Genomic DNA, 19,478 nt, shown 5'->3' on the forward strand with positions numbered 1-19,478 from the left:
TTGATTGAATTTCATTAAAAGTAGTGATAGACGTTTGAAATAATCTAACGAACGATATGCACTTTCATAGATTACATCTAAGCATTGATTATCAAATGTTCAATAAGAAAGCCAACAATAATACGGACTTTTTTTTATATCTCTATATTCAAAGATATTTTTATCGTTAAAACAAAAAAAAAATCATTAATGTCATAAACAAGAAAGTTAAGATTACGATCACCACATCAACAATATCGTTTCTCTCTCTCTTTTTTGTTTGTTATATTTTCTTTCAACGTAAAAATCAAATCTAAATAAGGGGACAGAGACGGAAAAATCCAAAGTACGTTCGTACGTATACATGTGTTATACGACGAAAGCATCGATTATCTGGACGATAGCCAGAAAATAAATTGCATCAACAAATCAGAAATGAAATCTTATATATGTTTTCTTTTCTTCTTCTTTTTTTTCATTCGTCGTTAAAATATTGTACAACTTGGCCAGATAATCAGTTTTATCATTACTAAACGTGTATAAATAATGATATATTTTTATCGATAATCTCGAAAAAATGATTTTCTTCTTTCTTTCATTCTTCTTTATTTTTCTTCATTTTTCTTCTTCTTCAAAGTGTTGCTCCATTATTGGGAGACGACATCCTTTCGTTGAGATTAGCATTGTTGTTGTTGTTGTTGTGATTCGAATTAGCCCTCGTTAAAATCTCTGTTTTATTAATCCTCGTGTTTGTAGTATCACGTGGTCCATTGAGGAAATACGTTATCATACTGCCTTTTCCTTTAACTTGTATACTTCCACGACAGATAAGTGGATAACCTTTGGCCAATAGAATATCGTGAACCTCTCGGGTGACCTGAATCCTATCCAAAATTCCAGTAGAATCCATTCTCGAGGCCACGTTAACAGCGTTACCCCAAATGTCGTATTGCGGCTTTCTTGCACCTATCACCCCGGCAACAACCTGTGCATGTAAATATACGTATTCTAATGATTATAAAATTCTAACAATAGAAAAGAAAAATTGGAGGATTACATTAGAAAAGGAAAATTGTCTGTCCCATCAATTTTTGCAAGAATTTATTTTCCAGCTAATGATAAAAGTTACGAGGACTATGGAAGGATTTAACAATAAGTAAAGTTTGATATTATATACCGGCCCTATGTTGATCCCAACACGCATCCTAAAGTTGTTGAAACTATGTTCATTAACGTCTGCCAGCTGTTTGCGTATTCTTAAAGCATAGTCCGCCATGGCGGTCACATGTTTGTAGTCCCTCATGTCACAGGTGCTTTTCGTCAGGCCTAATGAAAAGGAAAACGATTTGAAGGCGTTTATAAATAGGAATACTTTTAAATGTATAAATAACGGACAGGCTCACATTATTTTGACTCTTCAACTGTGCGTAACTGTGTACGTTTTTATTTACTAATCCTTAAATGCATCTCTATAGCATTGCCGAATTACAATTTGATTTGATTTAATGGGGGATTCAATTTTGCTTATTTTTTTTTTTTTTATTTTAATTTCGTAAAAATAATGAAATATAAATGCATCGAAGGGATTATCGAATAATATTTTGTTGACTTATATGGTCAGTGATTTTACAAATAAATAGCAATTTTGAATGAAAAATGAGAAAGAACGTATACATACGAACCTGATGCTGCCATATAGGTGGCACCAGTACTCTTAATTTTCTCGATGTACTTGAATTGTTCCTCCGCTAGAAGCTCGTCAAAGTCTGCGATGATTTCGTTTAGAAGTCTGAGGCACTCGACGCCCTCATTATTCGCCTCTAGCTCGACATAGAACTCCGAAAAGTTTGGTATCGAGGCGAACATTATGCAAACGAAATCGCATTGCTCATGATAGAGCTCCTAGAAAAGCGTGTGCACGTTAATTATGGCCTATCCGATATTACGAAGTTGATTAATCGATTATCTTACGTCGGAATTAAAGGTGGAAAGGAAATGGGCAGCCACGTGTTCTGGTAAAATATTCGCCAATAATTTTTGATTGTAGGCCTTGAGATGTTCCATCTCTTCTTTCTCCTCGGTTGCTTGAAGTTTCCATAAGAAATCTAATCTGTGAAAAAAAGAAAAGAAAAGAAAAAAAAAAAAGAATACATTTATTTAATTCTCAACTTTCAATCGATTTTCTAAATTCATGGTAAAGATTTCTACATGCATGTACAGGAATAACAAATGTTAAATCCAGATTATACGATTTTTTGTTTTGTTTATTTTGATCATTCTAAGAGAAATAGGATTACTGTAAATAAGTCTAAAATATAAATTTGTAAAAAATTGAATGAAAGTTTATATGTAATCGTGTCATTTAAAAATCGTTTGTCGACAAAATTTATTCGAACTGTTACTAAACATTTTTGATCCCTTTTACTTTTATTAAGAATATTACCTGTAAGTAGCTTCGGTATGTTGCGAATGAACGACCAGACACGCCATAAAAAAGACTACCAGTACACCGGCTAACCATTTCTCGGCAGGATCAAGACTATCATCGTTCGTGGCTTGATAAATGCTAACACCTAAATAACAGGTCACGACAATGCCCAGTACAGCGACTTTGAGAACCGAAGTTAAAATTTGATATACCGCACAGGTCACCATAACTAACATCACCAGAACAGGAAATAGCTGTTGAGATAAAATAAAGAAAATCTGTGGGTTCATTTTATACGGGGAATTTAAACATGTAAATCCATAATGTTCGTTAGTATATGTTAGATTACGTAAGAATTTATTTATCCGAAACAATTTCTATCTTTTCCTTTGTATTTGTCCTCTCTTTCTTCTCAAACATAAATATTCATTAAAAAATCTATCCTGTTTTCTAACTGTAAATGAGTTCTTGGCATTGTCGTTTTTCTAATTGAAAAATACGAGAGATAATCTTTAAACACTGTTGGAATTAGATCGATCATTTTTATTTCATTTTTACGCGACAATTTCACAAGTCTCAGTAATTGGTATATTATTTTGTGATATAGAGGAATTATTAAACAATTAAAGTATTTAATTTTTTTTTTTCGATTTTTTGCAAATTTTTTAGGTGGAAGTATCATATTTCAGGAATATTCTTTGAACATTTCAAGTCTTAGGGTCAATAATTAACCATACCGCCCCTTAATGCAAAGATAGGATGATCATTTTTCGAAAATAATAATACATTTTAATAGAAACTTACGTCGGAGAAAAGAGAATAGTAACATGGTCCATCTTTTATTTCGATTCTTTCAACCATTACGGTCGAATTGTTAAGCCATTCTGTGGTTGCAGTCAAATTGTTATCTCCACATGCTTCGCTTCCATCTAATTTTACCTGAAACGAGAAGAGAGAAGAACAAAATACGATAGGAACGATTAGTTGTGATTCTCCTGTTGTGCGTTTCCCGTTTTACGACAAATTTTCTTTCTCCATCCCTGTCTCTATTTCTCTCTCGACTGTTAGATAATGAAAAGCGATCGTACTAATTACTATTACTAGCCATTAGCTAGGTAAAACGTATTGAATTACTACTCCTACGTGGAAAGAGTTACGAATAGAGAATGTACAAATAGAATTAGAATTAGAATTAGAATTAGAGAGAGAGAGAGAGAGAGAGAGAGGAAGTTGTAATTGTTTGGAAAACGTTAGATGGAAAACTTTTGATCTTGTTTTACACGTACCTTGGTTCCAAAGTAATTCAAAAGTTAAGAATCGAAATTAGATTGAAGGAAAAAGAATGGTAAAAAATATTTACGAAATTGTTCAACGTTTAAATTCAAACAAAAAAGTAATTCTTTTCTATTTAGAAATAATATTATATAAAATTACTCACCATTGGTGAAAGAACAGTGATGAATGTTAAAAAGACAACGACAGTAGCGATGCTTTGTGCAATAATTCGATTTTCAAAAATCCTCACAGCCGTATTCCTTACCCATTCTGGTACCGTCTATGATCAAAGAAAAATAAAGCAAAAAGATAAAATATTGAATAATATAATATACAATAGTAAGCCTAAAATATACGTGAATATATAAAAATGTGTGTATCCATTTGGAAATAAGATGAAACCGAATTCGACGGATAGCGATCATGTCGAGCAGCTATCGGAGGAGGATAAAAGTGAAATCAATTCGTAGAAGAGTCCCTATCATCGAAAACATAATGGACGAATCGATAATTTTGGCACTGACCTGGAATCTCGACAAGTAGTCAAGGTTAAGAGGAAGTGGCAACTTTCCAAAGAGTTTTCTGCTACGATCGATCCAACGACGAGTAACCGTGTCATAGATATTCTAATATTTTCGAATATGTACTTCTAATACATGCTACGCGCGCGCGTAGATATTTCTATATCCATTTATATTTATATTTATATTTATGTATGTATGGGAACGAGGGGGTGGTTGTATATGAGTTATTTCTCACGAATGTGCACGATATATATGCATCAAGTTGAGAAAAATGTAGAGATAGATATACGAGAAGAAACATTCAAGTAAAAATACAATATGTATGTACATATTACTATTGTAGGATTCGTGAAAAAAATTGGGCCGTTGGACTGACTGGACCGGGACTCGAAAACCCGGATCTTCCGCTTTCCAGGCGACTGCTCCTTAACCATCGAGCTATCCAGGGCCCACCGTCCAATCTCTTCACGAATGCCTATTTAAGTTTGGCTTGGAGGTGCTCGCATCTCACACTATATACATATTATATACATATTATATACATATTATATACATATTATATACATCTAGCATATAACAAAACTCACCTCGTTTTTCTCAGCAAGTAGAATGCCATTTACCAAAGCTATCACCAATACGCTCACTCCGGTACACGCGTAGAAATATATACTCCTGAAAAATGTATGATATATATGGTGTATAAAAGAAACCATAAAATCAAAAATAACCAAAATTATTAGCAATCGATGAAAAGTAATATATGCGTGGGCGTATGTGTTTATGTGAAGGGATTTCTCTCATTAAATATAATCTAATTAAATGTAATATATTTACGATGAATATGTGTGATCGATGATATTAAATATACACACAACTACTCGGTAAAAAAATATTAGCAGAATGTGAAATCATTTGATTATATATTTACCCGGAAAGAGTAATGGCTATAGCAACCACAACAACCATGTAAACGAAACCAGAACAAACAAAGTAGGCGGAAAGCATCCTGTCTCTTTCTCGTGAATACTGAAACACACATTACCGGTCTTATTTATATTTTATTAGAGAGAAAGAGAGAGAAACAATTAAAACCAAGTAATGGGATGGTTGGACAGAGGATTATTCTACATGGAAAAATTAATCGAAACAAAGAGTAAGATTTTTTTCGTTTGACGATACATATGTATATTGTAGATCAAACGTTTCTAGATGGTTTCAAAAATTAATTCATCTTTTTCGAAAACTTCTCTTAGTTTAATATTTTTTGTCTTGAAATCATAGAATTACAAACTTAGAGAATTTTGGTTCACCATTGTATTATGAAAATTTAGTATTTAATTATTAGATACTGATAATTCGGAAGATTTATTAATCCAATCCAATCGAATATATATAGGTCATTTTTATTATATATGTAGAAATGAAAATGTTAAAAATTAAATTGAACCTTCCCATTTTGTGGTCATCTCTCTTACTAATTCGTGACATCGAAATGGAGAAAAAGAAAATGAAAGAAAATGAAAGAAAATGAAAGAAAAAGGATATTAGTAATAGATTTAAGCCGATTATCGTTTTACCTTCTCTTCGACATCAGGCCTTCGAAACGTCAATATGAAAGGTGTACAATGTTCAGCTCTTAGACGGTCGATGCTCCTTGCGTCTATAGCTCTCATAAGATATTCATTGACTTCATCTTCTGGATCTTTTTCGCACTCAACACTTTCACCAAATCCTAATCTATTAAGAAAGCAAAAACACGTAAAGTAGTTTGAAACAAGAGACATCGATAAAATGATTACTGTTCAACCTACATTTTGGTCTGAAAAGTTTGTCTCTTTTTTGGATATATTTGGCTCGGTGATTACGAAAATACGAACAATTGTAATTTATCATCTATAATTTTAGAAAGATACCCCGTATATAAAAGCTTTATTTTTGTAGGATCATTAATTGTGCACGTGATCTGATTTATTTGTATACGTATTTAGAAAATGATTGGTATTTGTTAAATTGAATGAACACTCGTTAAATTGAATCACGGTATTCCATTTACGCTAGAAAGACAAGAAATCACTGGTATATGTTCTTACTTAGTTTGTTTGCCATGTTGGGATCCATGACCCATAACCCTCATTTCCTTTGACACGTTTCCATTTATCGTGAATCCTTTTTTTACGCCAGATGCAGGTACATTGTCTTTATAAGTATCGCCAGGAACGATTAAATAAGTTTCGATATTGTGCTCCTTCAAATAAGAGTTTCTCTCTTCGCCACGTCCCTCCTCGACCTGGTAATATCCTCCCAAGCAATCCAAGGTCTCTTTCGTAATATGCACTCGACTGAAAAAAGTGTCTGGTTAACGTCTATCGACCTTCTTTTTTTAAATATAATATCTATGTGTTATGTGTACTTATATGAGGGTGTTTTTGTAAAGTAAGATAAAGTTACTAAACGATTTATATTCCATTTTCTTCTCGAATTATTTGAACACAAGTCATTCGACAGCCAAAATAATGTATGTTTCGTTTTCAACTCACCCTGGTATTCCACCGCTTTCCATGTAATTAGCCAAAGTAACATCGTTACTCCAAACATCGAATTGCCATTTCCTCAAGCCTAGAACTCCACAAAGTACTCGTCCAGTATGAATACCAACCCTCATATTTACGTTTACTGCCATTACTTCGCGTACCAGTCTATGCGAATTCAAAATTAAATGATAATTCTTTTGGAAAACTTAACAAATATCAAAGATTAAATTATATATCATATAACATAAATCTACTTTATTATAAAATACCACAAGTATGATCACTTCATTCAATTCGTTTAATAATCACAAAATATTGAAATAAAATAATACATTGAAATGTGTGTTAATATTAAAAGATTATGATTTAAAAAATAATTAAAATTAGAAAAGAACAAAATTACATAAAAACATGTGTGTGTTAATGCAATATTAAAATTATTCGAATGAAATAATGTTTCATTATTCAAGATTTAATCTGTCGCGAATTTTGATATAGATGATAATTATAAGACTAGAGCAAAAAAAGGGGGAACCAAAAGACAATAGATCATAAACTCACGTGATCGCATCAATCATATCCAATCCCATCTCTACGCAACAGTGGGCATGATCGGGTCTTGGTTCTGGTAGACCCGAAACGCAATAGTAGCAATCTCCAAGGAGTTTTATTCTCAGGCAGTGATGCTCGGCAGCCAATCTGTCAAACCTGAAAAAAGAAAACAACCCAAAAAGCTTCTTCCAGAATTCCCTTGTGTCTGTGCTTTTGTATTTTCTTTTTTTTATCTTTTTTATCTTTTTTATCCGTTAGCCTTTTCAGGGTAATCCCCGTTAGCCCGTGCGAATTTATAGGTGTGTGCGTGTGTGTGTGTGCATTTGTGTGCGAACGAACAATCTTCATTCGATTTTCCACATTAATTGAAGCTATAATAATTTAATTACAGATTCGTAGTAATAGAGAAACTAGAGAATCATTATTAATCGTAATAATTGAGCATATTAGATAATATATTCGATATATAATATATGAAAAACGTTTTATTATGTTATTTTGTTGTTGTCCTTTCTCTTTCTCTCTCTCTCTCTCTGTAATGGTAAAAGAGGAAAGATCGTTCGATATCTACGTGGGAAGAAAATACCGAAAGCAAAAAATGTAAAGCCATCGACGTGCTTTGGCAACAAGAGCACGTCGAGAAATCAGGCAGGGGTGTTATACACCCTTTTTTTTTCTCTTTTTACGGCTATCCTTCCAAACCGTCGATCTTTTAGACTGATGGTTTCTAACACGACTATATTAAAACGCGTTTCAAGTAAATTCATTAGAATAAACAAAAGAATATTACGAAAGGTAGATATTTTGAAAATTGAAAAAATGCAAAATCTAGATTTTTCCAAAATAGTTTAGGATTCGATATTCATTCGTGAAAAGCTATAGTCGTGTATCATTGTTCAATTTCTATCCATTCATAGGTTTCTATGGAGCTAACGCGAGAACCTTTATGAACAATACTTCTATTATCGATTCATCGATATTCTCGATTTTGTCTACTATCGTAGAAATGTCCAAATCCAATTGAAAAAATAACGTTATTCTTTTGACATTTCTTTTTTCCATCGTCATATTAATAAATCTTACCGTGCAAATAATTCGTTGAGCAATCGTACGAGTTCTTCCGCTGTGCATTGGTCAGATAATGACGTGAAACCACAAATGTCTGCGAATAAAATGCTATAACAAGAAAGAACACGTATAAATAGTATTAATAAATTCCAAATAAAAATATGAAAAATACAGACGACGAATATTCATTTTCTTCGTAGAACATTTTGCATCGGTCTACATGCAAATGCATTAATACAAACGTAGTACTCATGAGAGGAGAGGAGAGGAGAGGAGAGAGAGTAATAAATCCTTGACGAATCTTGTTCAATTGCTTTAAAATTTACTCTAAATTACATACATTCAAAGAAACATGGACCGCTGAAACGAACTTCTCGGTATTCGAACAATACTCCCTTGTCGTTTGCTAAATTACATGTCAAGTACGAGTTCTTTCTCTTCCTCTCTCTCTCTCTCTCTCTCTCTCTCTCTCATCTCTATGAGAAAATCTATTTAGTTGAACGAACAAACACAAAAGTCGTTAAAACGTTAACATTAACTTTAGAAATCCAGGTTTCATTCCTCGCGGTAAATATGATTTATAATAATAAATTTCTTTTACGAGAAGAAGAAGAAACTTACCTAACGTTTTCGTGCCGTTGAATATAGATCTTATGAAACATCGTGTCTTTTGGCTTTCCAGCAATGTCTGCTTTCATCTCCATTGCTACGTGTCTTGGAAGTACGCTCAGCAATAATCTTTCCTAAAGTCGGAGTATAAAACTATTTATGGAATTTATTTATTTCAAATTTTTCATCATCTCCCATCTGACATTTTTACAGGAATACATCATATTTTCATATTTTTAAAAGTTCTTTTTACGTTAGGAAATAATGAACGTTTTCACGCCGGGATGAATGAAAATCAATAAATAAATCGAACGATCTTATTTTAGCCAATCTTTAAAATTGAGTTTTCAACGAGTTTTACGACATCGAGAACCTTTTCTTCTCGATGATTTTATATATCGATTCTACCATTTGATTTTTCTTATATTTCGATATAATATTCCGATTACATCTCTTTCCGTATAGCTTTTGATAATCGAGGATATAACGCACGGGTATACAGAGAAGGTTTACCTACGTAATACGTTCAAATACGTACGTGTAATGCAAATGTAGATTAATAACACGTGAGAACCTAGGACATAAAGTCTCATTGAAATTTTAAATGATTTCTCTCTCTCTCTCTCTCTCTTTCTATCTCTTTTGCACACATTCGCAAATTAATAGACGCGCCCTTTACCAATTACTTCTGCTTTCACGAGTCTCGAAAATCGCATTGTGTTACGATTAGGCGAATCGCATTTCGTTAAATAATCAGAGAAAGGTAATTATTATTGAAATCCACTTGTAGCCTCGAGTTATTTAAGATTTATTAAGTTGATTTAAGTTATATTTCCTCGATGATTCATATTTATACGTTATCGAGTTGAATTTACTCGTTGGGTAATTAATGATTAGCTGCACGGTTTCCTATTCAATAGTATTGTGGGTATACATCTTGGATGATGTACATTTTACATCTAACTAGCTACGTGTATATCTATCTGCATATGTAAATATTCGATGATATGTGATACTATTTGAAAGTACATATTCGAATATCAAGAGAATATTAATTCTATGAATATTGAGTTGGCGTATAATACAAATTGTTATATTCGACATGAAAAAGTATTATTTAATTTGATCTTTAAAACGGCATGCACACTCATTTACAGCATTCTATCGATGCGTGGGATTATGAAATTGAAATACTTCATCAAAAAATAATATATTCTTTCGTTTGTATCAATATTTATATGTTATATTGATTTTAATATTAATTTCAATGATTGAATATTTTTTTGTTCCCCTTTAAATATTATTAATAACAATGTTCTTATTTGTTTGTTCGAGTGTATTTTCTTTTCATGTCGTAATTTTATTAGCGTTGAAATCGCTCGATTAAATGCGATTTAATAAATTAATGCGAATTATTAATCGCGTATACGCATATATTTACGTAGAATCGTTGAAACCAGCTTAGAAATACATTTTTTCCTCCTTTCGCGAAATATTTTCGCATTCTTGCGATGTATTTCTTGCGATGTATTTCTTGCGAAAAAGGTAACCGCTAAACATTTGATATTCCACCAAATATTGCCTTTCTACCAATTCACCGTTGAAAGCTTCCAAATCCCGTCCCAATCTCGAATAAAAGCCGGCAAAATCGAGTCTTTACTATGGTTAACTCCAAGATTTTCTTTCCCAAAACCGATCTTGATTTTCTTTTTTCTTCTTTTTTCTTCTTTTCTTTTCTATTTTTATTTATTTGCTATTATATTGTTTTTTTTCGCGAAAGAAAAATGTTATGGACGTGATCATACAAAATTCATCAATTCTTCGAAAACACGGAATATTTTGTTCGACTTTTCGGTAAAAGCAAAGAAAGGGAAAGAGAAGTTTTATACTTTATGCATTTAGTTAAATTACTCGGTGAGATTTTATGAAAGATAATAAGAAAGATAATAAAGCGGAAATAACTTTGGGAGGAGAAATACAATCGATTTTCGAAATAAGTATGCTATTTCCGTATTTCCCTAATTTTGTATTTTTCTCTTTTGTATTTCAGATAAAAGTGTTTATTATTTCAGACGTTGTCGAGAATAAACTTTTAAGCATTTTTCAACGTCAAACTGTCTATTTCAGAGCAGTATCGTGACACGACAATCGCATTTCCGATATCTTTCTTGTCTTCTTTTTATCTCAACCACTATCAATTCTTGCTACGTGTGCTATGTGTCGTGTATTCTTACGAATTAAGTCGATGTAATCAACGAGTGAGTTGATTGTAAATATTCTCCACTTCCGCAAATATAAACATTTCTTTTTCTCTTTCTAGATTAACAAATAAATACAATTAGCCTCTGAAATGTAGCAAGATTAATGCGAGGATAATCCTGAGAAACTTTTCTCATTCATAAAACGTAAACGTCGAGCTTTATGAACGTGCTTTTTTCATATTGAATATCATTTCGGATAGATTTAGACTTTAATTAGAAGACCAAAATTTCTGTTTGATTTTTCTTTTCTCGTCGAAGGGCTAAGTTTTAAATGCGAGATGCATACTTGACCACTATTTTTTTATGAGAGAAGAAAAATCTATATACATATGTGTGCGCGCGTTTGTACGTTATTTACATTACACGACGGGAACAAATGTTCATAGAAAGAAGAGAAGCTAAAAGAGAAGATAAAGAAGAACGTTTTCCAACGTTGGGAGCGATTCATCGCAATGTAAATATGTCAGAGAATGGCCGTTGCGATGATTGACGGAAACACATTTTCACTTTAGCATACTTTCTCTGCTTGACTTGGCTTAACTCAGCTGCTTTATTTTTCAACTTGTTCCTCTAACTTGTTTTTCATTCTAAATTATGAGTCCGTTCATAATTCCATAGATTGAATTTCTTAATAAATAATATCACAAATTGTAATAATTTATATTTCAACTATATTTAATTATTTTTCTTTACTATAATATACTTTTTAGTATAATATCTAATAAATAAATGACGCTTATATTTTTGATATTAAAAATTTGGACATTATTTATTAAGCAATCGAGAATACGAAGAAGCAATGCTTCAAATTTAATTTAACTTGGATGGACAGTAGAGAGGATTCCTATAAAATAAAATGTGTACGAATCTTGCCTATTTTATTTTCGATCGATTAATCGAGAAAAACTCGAAAGCGCAATTGTCTAATGAAAAAATTCCGATCCGATGTTTGCATTTCTCTCGACATTTTCCTACGAGCAATGTGGACAATGGCAGAGATGAGTATCAACGCAACGCGCGTTTTACATACAACGCGTTTGCGATTCTTGATTAAGTACACAATACCTCGTGGAATTACAAAGTCTTCCACTACACATAAATGATAAACGAAGAAAAGTTTAATCATTAAAACGTTGATTAATTCAAGATTTATCATTGTTACACGAATATTTCATTGAATTCGTATTTTTCTTTGTACTTTGTAATCAAAGAAAATCTATACAAAATTCCAAAATTCTATATCACGCCATCCACCATGGAAAATGAATTTTAATACCGACCATAATAATCAAATGGACTATTTAAATGGGACTTGTAAATCATTTTAATTGCATTCGATTTTCATTCGTCACATCGTATTTGCCTTTTACCATTCTCCTCCTGGTTACGTATGTATGTTATTGACAGTTTTTGATCGCTTTTACCAAAGCCATCGAACATTGCGAACGTTTTCAAATAACGATTTAGTATTTTAATAAAACAATACAAAACCTATATCCCCATAACGATAATTATTTTTAAATATATTATATATCATGCAATCATGTACAAATGCAAGATCCAAATTTTCCTAAATTTGTCAATACATTTGTTAACTTTATTTCATTTTTGTCTTTTTTAACAAAAAATATCGCCACCAGCAGAACCATTAATGTTATACAATTTTCACATTTTCAACGAATGAATTGACAAGAAGAAGAAGAAGAAGAAGAAATAGAAGAAAGAAATGTTCAATTGGCGTATAATCGCATAAGATTAACCGTAATTTCGTAAGAAAGACCCTTTTATACATATAGGATGAGTCAACAATTTCTAAGCTTATAATTTAACGATTTGATGGTCAAAGAATTAGCTTGATAATGAGAAAAATTATTTTTGAAAATCACTTAGGAATCGAAGAACAAGAATCTTATAAATCACGATTAAAAAATCGTGACATTTTTGATATTTTCGACTGAATTTCATTTGAATTCATTTATTTCTATTCGCGGAGTATTTTCTGAGGTTAAATATTTTAGAAATAGATTTAAGTGAAGCGTAAATAAAAGTCATAAGGTGTTTTTTCACGATATATAATTTATATTATATATTTATTATTTATTTCTCGATATTAAAAATGAAATCGATATACATACCTGTTGCTGATTTTCTCGTTGCGTTGTTAATCGTGCCTCGACGCATTGTCTAGTTTCAAGGAATGCTTGCCGTTGTGCTAATTCCCTAGGATGATGAGTTAGGGCACCAGCAACGTTAGTCCCACCAACCACGACGATAGAACTTAGAAGCTGCAACCGAACAGTATTTTCCATTAATCGATCATTATCTCCTCTAATGTTAGTTAGAAATTTGAAACGATTAGAAAATTGTCTACAAAGACAATATAGAATATTAACTGTGTCTAAACATTTCAATTGGTTAATCGATCATATTCCTGTGTGATGTGTACGCTTGAGGAAAAAAAACAAGAGGAAAACTTCGTGCCGTCAATTTGAAATCGCTTTGCCGTGCATCGTAAATACCGCGACAAACTTCGTGGTGTCGTTTTTACTGACGCTCGGAAAAAAATCACTCCCATCGCACATTTTCCCAAACGCGCCAAAAGAACTATAACTTCTAAAGTATAACTTCGAAAAAAGATATGAAATTAAAATCATTCTTAAGTTTTCTTAAGAAATTCTTCAAGTCTGTGAAAAAAACTCCAACTCGTTTCTTAATGACTTTTCTTAAGTTAATCCTTTTTAATAAAATTCTATTTGTTTTATTAGTTAAATGTCGGATGTAACTTTGGATCAAAGTTTCAAAAGAAGATCTTTTAAATCTCGAGTTACTACTACGTTTCGATTATCTTATCTTATCTTATCTCTTTTGACTAGTTTCTATCAGAAAAAAAAGGAATAAAAAAGGAAAAAAGTTTCTTCGACAAAACGTGCATTTCTTTCTCTCTGTTTCTTTGTCTCGTAGTATCGATGAATAGCTGCATGAAAAATGAGCGCGAAACCCGCGCGACTGCTGGATTAGAGCTTTCGTTTAAGGAGAGAAGGATCGATGAACGAGACGACTACTAAGAAAGCTTTAATACCGGATTAGTCCTTTATGAGCCTGTGGATCGTACAACTCGCTACGATGGGAAACTTTAATGCCGGATTAGTAAAGTGGTGAAAGAAAGAAAGAAAGAAAGAAAGAAAGAAAGAAAGGAAGTGGAAATGGAGAAAAAGAACTAATTTCTAAGAAGAAGCAAAATGAAAATAGATATACGCGATAAGATATAGACTATGGCATTTTTTATGGGGTACGAATGCAGCGCACGCGCGAGTAGATATTCGTGGGAAAAACAATTGAAAACTTTTCTATTTAGTTTTCTATTATTCACCCTTTCCGCTGCTATTCGCACTCTCATCTCGAAATTACGCGAGAAACTTTAGTAAAATTACAGATAGATACAAATAGGATTGCTACCTCTTATCTCGTTAGAAAAATTCTAGTAAAATAGTCCGTTAGTGCAGAAGCTTTTACTACGATTACCAAATGATTTCTAATCGAAAGTTAATCTATTAGTATCATTCAAACGTGTTATTATTTATGACGCATCCTTTATGTTTTATTTGTATTACATTCCATTTTTACTTCTTATAGAATATAAAATAGATAGTTAATAGAAATGAATTTATATTATAGATACAATAGGATATCATTTCGATAATTTTGTTCAATCGAACGTTTATTCCGATATTAACGATATGAACTATTTCGTGATTTCAGGTTGAAATATGTCACCAATGTATTGTACCGATTGTAGAGTTTGTTGATTACATTGATATGAATTCTCGGCATGGATTCGAGCGTAGTTCGGACTCCAACGTTATTCGCATAGTAATCACCCAGGGTAATCATAACTCGTAGAGAGATAGAGGTAGAGTTCATCGTCATTCGCGACGGGAGAGGTCTAACAAAATTTCATCCAGGTTTCGTACGATAGTAATGAAAACTTTCCTTATTTGTCAAACTATTCGACCATTTTCTCTATAATGACACTTTAATTATAATTAGTACGTGTAATTTCTTCGATAAGTTTCTTTTCGTCTTATTTTCTAGTCATTCCAAATTCTATCCTAACGATTGATAAGAACGTAATTTGTACTTTTAATTAGTATTTTAAATATAAATAGAAAAAAAGAAGAAGAACACGGTCTTGATCCTTGATAAACAAAAATATACCACGAGATTCGAAAATTCAACAAGCATTTGTGTACCTTTTCGCGATAGTAAAATCTTGAAACGAATTTCGTTTGCAACCACCTGTAGGATCGTCAAATTTCCACGACATTTTCCTCGATATTTTAGTAGATATTTAGTAGTTTCGACTACTGCGACTTTTTCCTATTTTTCCCGTAGAAGAAGAAGAAGAAAAACAAAAATATATCACGAGATTCGAAAATTCAACCAGCTTGTGTACCTTTTCGCGATAGTAAAATCTTGAAACGAATTTCGTTGCAACCACTGTAGGATCGTCCAATTTCCACGCCATTTTCCTCGATATTTAGTAGATATTTAGTAGTTTCGACTACTGCGACTTTTTCCTATTTTTCCCGTAGAAGAAGAAGAAGAAGAAGAAGCAGAAAAATAAGAAGAAGAAGAAAAAAGCGAATAGAAAGATCAAATCGATAATAAATAAACACTTGCTGGGGTGAAATGTCGTTTAATAAAATAATAACAATTGTTTTGCTGATAATTAAATTTAACGAATACGTATCATTTTAATTACGAATACTAATTACAACGCGCATGTTGAATTCTAATGAAATTAGAAATTTGAGAGAGCCGTTCAAATATTTATAAAGAGAAACGTGGAGAGGGAGAGAGATAATTTTAAAATTAAATTAAATTAATATCATTACGCAATGTTATTTGAATATTACGAATTAATTACGTGTATCGAATGTGCATAGAATTCTAACAGAACTAGAAATTTAGCGTGTCTAGTTATTTATAGTACAACAAGACCACAGAGAGACATAGAAGAGAAAGAGAAAGAGAAATTCGTTTCACGAATGTCAATTATTCAGAAGGTATCCTCGAGGTACAACTTCCCTTTACGAACGTGTAACGTGTAACGTGTAACGTGTAACGTGTATAAGTTAGGAGACACTGTTCTCCCTAAATCTTTGCGAATTTAATCCTGCAATTATACGCGATTGCTTAGAACCCTTCTTAATATTGTATATTTGAAATGTTGTTTAGTAGTTGTTTCTTAACAAGTTACAAGGTAAATTGAAAGAAAACCTAATCGAATTTATATTGCATAACGAAAGTTTTATTCATTCAAAGTTTATTTCATTGAAAAGAAATACCAAATGAAAAAGAAATAAGAGAAGACATTTGTGCCCACAATTATGAAAGTGGTCTAAAAAATGAAAACGTTCACAAATTTAGGTTATTTCGAGCAGCTCGTTCTCTCTCTCTTCTATTTTCACTTTCTTTTAGTGGGTGAGTCAACCAAGAGGCCATTGTTTTAGAAATTGTTTCGTAGAGAGGGAAAAAGTGGACGATCTTGCGTCATGGCTCGTTGTAGCGTTTTCGCGTCATTAAATCCTCGGAGCGTGTGGACCCCTTGAGTAGTTCGCATCGATGCCAAGAAGTAGAGGTCTTAAAAAGAAAAAACCTCCACTACTACCCTCTCGGACTGTTCGCCAAAGGGTCAGAGGACTTCTACTACCAACGCGTTCAACGAAATATCGATTTGCCCTTTTCTCTGCCTCTTTTCATTTTATCCTTTTTATTTTCTCTCTTTTACTTCTTCTTCTTCTTCTTCTTTTTCTTCTTTTTTTTTCACCTTGCTTTATATTTATGAAACGTTTCTGATTACAATTTAACCGTTCATTTTGTTTCATTTTATTCGTTCGGAGTGATGCTAATTGTTGAATTTTTCTCCAAGTATTCAGACTTTCTTATATTTTTTCCGTAGATATAATTCTTTTTTTTATCTACGTAATTGTTGACCGTTAATACTTGTTAAGAAAAACCCCATAAATTTTTCTCTATTATGTTTTTTTCTTTTCTTTTCTCTTCTTCTCATAGATATTTTTCCTCCTGTTATTATACATTTATCCGTAAATCTGTTTATAAAAATATTGAATTTGTGTATATTCCGTTCTCTTTGAATTTCTATAAACGATTAGAAATAATAAAGAATTCCATTCGATAGTAGAAGAAGGCTTGAAAAAATCATTGAAATAATTGAAGAGCGCATGTGAGAGGGGAAAAAAACCATTGGTTTTTGTAAAACTTCTAAATTGACGAGCGTAAAATATTTACGCATGTACTACCCACGGTATTACACACGTCATATGTATTTTATATATAAATATACATACATATGCACACATAGCTTTCCATATTTAATCCGATTACAAATGGAAGACCGTTAATACTCGTTCGTTGTGCAACGAAAACCGGCGGCCGTAAATAATCGACGCAACGAAATTATTTTTCCCTTTTTTTTTTTTCTTTTTCTTTTTTTTCAATCCTCCAACCGTTTCAAAATTCTCTACGAACTTCATGGCTGGTAAAGGACTAACGTGAACTTTTTCCCAGAAATACTCTGAGAGAGAGAGAGAGAGAGAATAAGTACAGGATTTGTCGAAAAAGAAATAAGAAAAAAGGAAAAAATCCGGATGAAAGTATGCTAATTTCGTGTTAAATCGAGGAAATTACTCTTGAATGCGTATAACTAGAAGAATAAGTAAAAAATATATTTAATATAAAAACTCGAGATGGGGAAGAGGAAAAAACAATTCGCGATCCTCAAACGATCTCGTAAAACTTGGGTACTTTATCGTCATTCCTTACTAATTAACGCGTCGTAGAATTTATTTAAAGTTTACGTGTTACGGAAAATTAAAGTTCTATATTATACGTTCCTAAATTATTATTTTGTTAGGATTACTTTAAAAGCCAAAGATTTTGTAACTTTTCGAAATGAAATCGAACGGGAGATACACGCACCCTTCATTTGGATTGGTTTACGTTTATTTTTTGTTTCTGCGTGTTAACGTTTGCTGTTTCTTCTCTTTTTTCTTTTTTTTTTTTTTTTATACGCGCACGTTCGGAAATTCTTTTTCGGTTACGAAGTTAAATGAAAAAGTTCACATAGGAAGTAATTAAAAGAGACTACTGTGTTTGAGAGATATACGATATGTACGTTGATATACACCCCGTGTGGGTGTGAGTTTATAAATATATATATATATAAATATATATTCATATATATATATATATACGTATACAGTGTGAAAAAAGTTATTTAAACGAGTTCCTATCGTTAAAATTCATCGAGTCATTAACCGAGTATTTCTTTTGGTGTGATTCATTAGTTTGAGCAAAAAATTTATATAAAAAGAAAATTAAAAAGATCAACTTAGAATACTTCAAAATTGTTCTTAATCCAACTAATCACGTATATACATTATATGTATATATATTTTTATTCATTTTTCTATTGAATATATAGATGCATTTGTACGAGGATTTATTAGATTTCTCATACTAATAAATTCTCGTTTAGATATTTTTTGAATCTCTCTCTCTCTCTCTCTTTTTTTTGTTCTTTTTTTTTTGCGAGTTATATACGTAACTGGTTTAGTTAATACATATTTATATAAATTGATATCACTCCGGGGAATATATAGTAGTATCCGAAAAAGATCTTTCGCTTTTAATACGTTTCTTCTTCCCCTTTATACCCAATTATCCCAAATCCACTCGGCGAAATGTTACAAGGAAAAATGATCTCTAGTGTTTTCTCCTAAAGATATCCTCTAGTGAATATATCAACGTGACAAATGATTTCCTTCCGACGAACGAATATATTTTTCATTCTTGTCAATATTATTTTCGTAATAATAATCGATTAATTTTTATACACATTTTTGTTTTTCTATTCGAAAAGAGATTTAATCGTCATTTTAATTAGATTATTATAAGATATGATTGAAAGTGCGTACGAAAAGTTTGTAAGCGATTGAAAAAAATCGATTACTCTCCTATAATAGTCTTCTTAAGCTTTTAATTAGACTTACAGTTTGACGAGACATACTTATAGTTTGATGATCCGAACAAAATGAATTAATTTAAAACATCTTGAAAGGTGAATAATTCTATTATAAAATTACCTATGCAACTTTGCACGTATTTTCTTGGAAACTCGTGTTCTTAAAGTATCATGTTTTTCGAGATGTTACCTGTATTTATCCGT

The 19,478-nt window shown here is 31.9% G+C and overlaps 1 protein-coding gene across 2 annotated transcripts in view; it reads right to left on the reverse strand.

The window, feature by feature from the left end:
- Positions 1-597: 597 nt before the first annotated feature.
- Positions 598-19,478, reverse strand: part of LOC122517485 (adenylate cyclase type 6) — a 37,348-nt gene continuing 18,467 nt past the window's right edge. Inside the window, exons 6-21 of one of the 2 annotated variants that reach the window (XM_043635883.1) lie at positions 13,363-13,512; positions 8,979-9,100; positions 8,373-8,465; positions 7,299-7,445; positions 6,744-6,902; positions 6,297-6,545; positions 5,784-5,943; positions 5,135-5,232; positions 4,794-4,878; positions 3,846-3,962; positions 3,212-3,346; positions 2,423-2,661; positions 1,951-2,089; positions 1,662-1,881; positions 1,157-1,305; positions 598-964 (exon numbers count right to left, since the gene is read on the reverse strand). In XM_043635883.1, coding sequence (XP_043491818.1) covers positions 611-964; positions 1,157-1,305; positions 1,662-1,881; positions 1,951-2,089; positions 2,423-2,661; positions 3,212-3,346; positions 3,846-3,962; positions 4,794-4,878; positions 5,135-5,232; positions 5,784-5,943; positions 6,297-6,545; positions 6,744-6,902; positions 7,299-7,445; positions 8,373-8,465; positions 8,979-9,100; positions 13,363-13,512 — 2,616 coding nt within the window. In that variant the 3' untranslated portion in view covers positions 598-610. Of the gene's footprint in view, positions 965-1,156; positions 1,306-1,661; positions 1,882-1,950; positions 2,090-2,422; positions 2,662-3,211; positions 3,347-3,845; positions 3,963-4,793; positions 4,879-5,134; positions 5,233-5,783; positions 5,944-6,296; positions 6,546-6,743; positions 6,903-7,298; positions 7,446-8,372; positions 8,466-8,978; positions 9,101-13,362; positions 13,513-19,478 lie in introns of those variants that run through there. The other variant, XM_043635884.1, reaches the window with a different exon arrangement.

The sequence above is a fragment of the Polistes fuscatus genome, unplaced genomic scaffold (assembly GCF_010416935.1).
Source record: "Polistes fuscatus isolate 324 unplaced genomic scaffold, CU_Pfus_HIC Scaffold20, whole genome shotgun sequence".
NCBI lineage: Eukaryota > Metazoa > Arthropoda > Insecta > Hymenoptera > Vespidae > Polistes > Polistes fuscatus.